We start from the raw sequence: 3,458 nt of genomic DNA, 5'->3' as shown, positions 1-3,458 counted from the left end.
ACAATAACAACAACAACAAAAACGCAACACCAGCATGAGCACTTATCGCGAAACAACAACAACAACAATAGCAATAACAACAACAGCAGCAATATATCAGAAATGCATAGACAACACCGAAAAAGTTCATTGACTTTTCGCATGCGACTGAGGAAAGCACAATTTTGGTGTGTTTGTTGCTGCTGCTGCTGCTGTTGGGCTCGAAAAAAATGTAAAAAAATAAATAAATATGGCTGCCCAGCGCAGCGTGCACAAAAGAGCAAACTCCAAAGAAAGCAACAAAAACTCATATTAAAGTGAAAATGAGCGATAACAACGCAAACACACATACTCCCAAACTCGCACACACACTCACACACATACGCACACATTGCAGCAGCACCATCAAAACACAAAACCAGCAATAATCAACAACGGCCCCCTGTTTCTCCGCTGCTTTCCCCCTTACAATAACAAGCAACCAGTTGAGTAAAAACTGCAAGCAAATGCGCTCTCTGCCGCTCTCCTACTCTGTGCTGGTGTTGACTCTGTCGTTGCCATTGTCACGATCAGCCGCGTAAGTGTGAAGAGAGCAGCCCGATGGAGCTCACACATCTAATGCTTACGCACGCACACATGTTTTGTTTGTAGTGCTGTGGGGCAATATATTGCATGGTCCCGGTCAAAGTCGCTATATGTACATCGGTATAAATGCTTTGCTAATATGTTTTATGCTACAAAATTCATTTTTAATTTAATTGTGTACACTTATTACTTCTTAATTATAATTATACACTTATTACTTCTTAATCATCAAACAACTCACAACAAATTCAATGATTAGTTATGTATGTATGTGGTATTTGCACATAAAAAGAGAGATATATATAAGAGTATTGTACGAGATAGAGCTATCAAGATATTTATATGTTTGGTTAACACCAGAAACTTGAAACAAATATGTCATTTTCGAACGAATTAATAATTTCAAACCCATAAAAAGCTGGCTAACTGAACAGCTTTAATCTTACTATGCTAATGGCATAAATTCACTGATTGGAATGACTCAAATAAATATTTTGTATTATCTAAAATGAATAGCGAGTATCTCAACTGTAGATTTCTTGTTGCACTTTTGACACTAAAAAAAAATTAATTAATTGACAAGCGAAAAAGTGACTTCACTGTCAACAGCATTTCGCAACCCCGCAAGCTGAGACTAGAACCATGAGCATTCGACAGTTTTCGAATTTCGAACAGCGCTAGCGATTGGCACCTAATGGAGTTCAGTCGTCGATCGACCGTGCAAAGCATACATATTGTTAGTCAAGGGCAATTTGCCTTTGTTGCAATAATTAAGAAAGCATGGATAACGGAAATTCAAATATTTATATAAAAAGTTAATTTAAAAAACACACACAGTAAAATAACTTTTTTCGCATGTATGCAACTTAAATTGTCACATGCATGCAATTTAGATGGAAAGTAAGTCGTCAAGGGAAATTATTTAGGGAATTTTGTAGAACTGTTGCATACTTTTGAGCTAAACAATTTTATTATAAACTTCCCTTTTTGCAGCAAATAGAACAAAATTTCATGTATACTTTTAGGGCGCCCTGTAAATAACAAACAAATTAATCTCATAAATAGTTAGTCGTATCTACATTTACAACAGTTGTTCTTGGCGTGAACAGGACATAGTGTCCTGCTGACCCACACATCGACTGACTTGCTCGTTGTCATGGAAAAATGGTCAAAACCAAACAAAAGATAATTGTTTTTGGGTAACAGTTAGGTTTAATGTACAATTGCTTTTTTCCTATTTTAGAATTATAATTATGGATTTTGGTTGATTTTTCTATAGAAATTACAGCATACACTTAAAGCTCTGCCTTCTCCTTCTTCTCAGCGTCCCCTTTGGTCAACTTCGAGACGCGGAATGCCTCCAGAATGTTGAGCTTCAGCTGCAGTTCCTCCTTCTTTTGAGTCGTAACCTTGCCGGCCTTGAGACGCAGCAGACGCTTGGTCTCCTCCTCGACAAAGACATAGCCATGTTCATTGATTTTCCTCATGTAAACGATATACACCTTGGCATTCGTCTGCTCCTGCGGTTTTTTCAGGTTCTGCTGCTCTGCAAGCATCTTCTCAATCAGCTCCAACTGTTCTTTGCTATCCTTGTTTGCATAGTTTTTGAGGGCATCGTTAAACTGCTTTAGGCAACCATCGCGTCCAATGTAGAGAGGCGTATTGCTGCTCACAAAACTCTTCAGATTGTCGAGAGTAACATCCAGATGGGCTGGGAATTGCAGATAGTCCTTTAGGTTGCCCTTGAACAGAAATATGCCCGGGAATTGTTTCTCGTCCACCTTGAAGCGTTCGCCCAATCCCTTGTTCTCCAGCTCGCCGTAGTCTTTGATGCCAACGGTGGCCACTAGGAGTTCATCGGTTACCTTGTGAGCTGCCTTGGAGAGCTCACCGAATGCCTCATGCTTATCGCCATAGGGAAATGCAATGTCGAACTTGACCAACGCGTAGGGAAAGCGTACAATTGTCTTGTCAAAGTTGATTTCATCCAAGTCGACGCAGCCGCCGCAGGAGATGGCCCAACCAAGCCTGGCCTGGAATGCTGCCAACAGCATTGTCAACAACAGCTTCATCATATTTATGTTTCTTTTTATTATATTTTGGGATTTTTGCACAATTCTTGTAATGCAAGAACTTGACCCTTTCCTGGCGGCTTTAGATGTCACACTGAGAGCAAAAGCCGCGAGAGCTCGACGAGAACTGTTTGGTTGCTATAGCCACGCGGCTGACGTTGGCTCTCAGCTGCCTCACCTGCTCCCTCGATTGCTTCGTCAGCGAGAGAGTGAGTGAGAGAGACCGCTTCGAAGAGCGTATGAAGAGAGCGCGTGTGGAGTTCTCGATCGAGTTGAACGACTTTTGAACACGTCAGTAGAAGCCGTTGGCTATTTGTTGAGTCTTTCGTTTTGTGCTTTGTTCGCTCTTCTGGCCTAAACCATGCGTCCTCCACCTCTTCCCCTGGCGAACCGATCCAGACTTATGTAATGTCAGAATGCCGCAGCAAACAACTGTTGTAGCAGTTACGTTTGTATGTTTCGATGCGACGACTCGATTTGAAAAACACAATTTTATAATGTTTTTTTAATGCTATCTGGATGCTGATAGAATTGTCATTTGACTAAATGATTTCGTTCAGTTCAGGTTGAGCTGCAATCTCGCTTAAAGCGGGTTACCCGATTAGCCATCATGCAGAGTTTTTTGGCCAATGAGGCGTGCCATAAATTTTGGTGCGTAATTTCGTCGTTGTCATTGCCGAATGTCATTAGAGTACACACATGAGATGTCTGCGTGTGTGTGTGTGTATGTGGCAAATGACAGGGAGCAGAGCGGAAGTTGTAATTTGCAATTGGCCGAAAAAAAAGAAAAACGGCCGAAATGGAAACACCTGCAATGCAAGG

At 41.1% G+C, this 3,458-nt stretch overlaps 1 protein-coding gene across 1 annotated transcript; it reads right to left on the bottom strand.

The window, feature by feature from the left end:
* Window positions 1–1,753: 1,753 nt before the first annotated feature.
* LOC117571036 (protein windbeutel) lies at window positions 1,754–3,156 on the bottom strand. The gene has a single exon (XM_034252998.2). It carries the CDS (start codon window positions 2,637–2,639, stop codon window positions 1,860–1,862), a length of 780 nt encoding a protein of 259 aa, XP_034108889.1. The 5' UTR covers window positions 2,640–3,156; the 3' UTR covers window positions 1,754–1,859.
* Window positions 3,157–3,458: the final 302 nt, after the last annotated feature.

The sequence above is a fragment of the Drosophila albomicans genome, chromosome 3, assembly GCF_009650485.2.
Source record: "Drosophila albomicans strain 15112-1751.03 chromosome 3, ASM965048v2, whole genome shotgun sequence".
NCBI lineage: Eukaryota > Metazoa > Arthropoda > Insecta > Diptera > Drosophilidae > Drosophila > Drosophila albomicans.
This window is presented reverse-complemented; position numbering and strand designations above follow the sequence as displayed.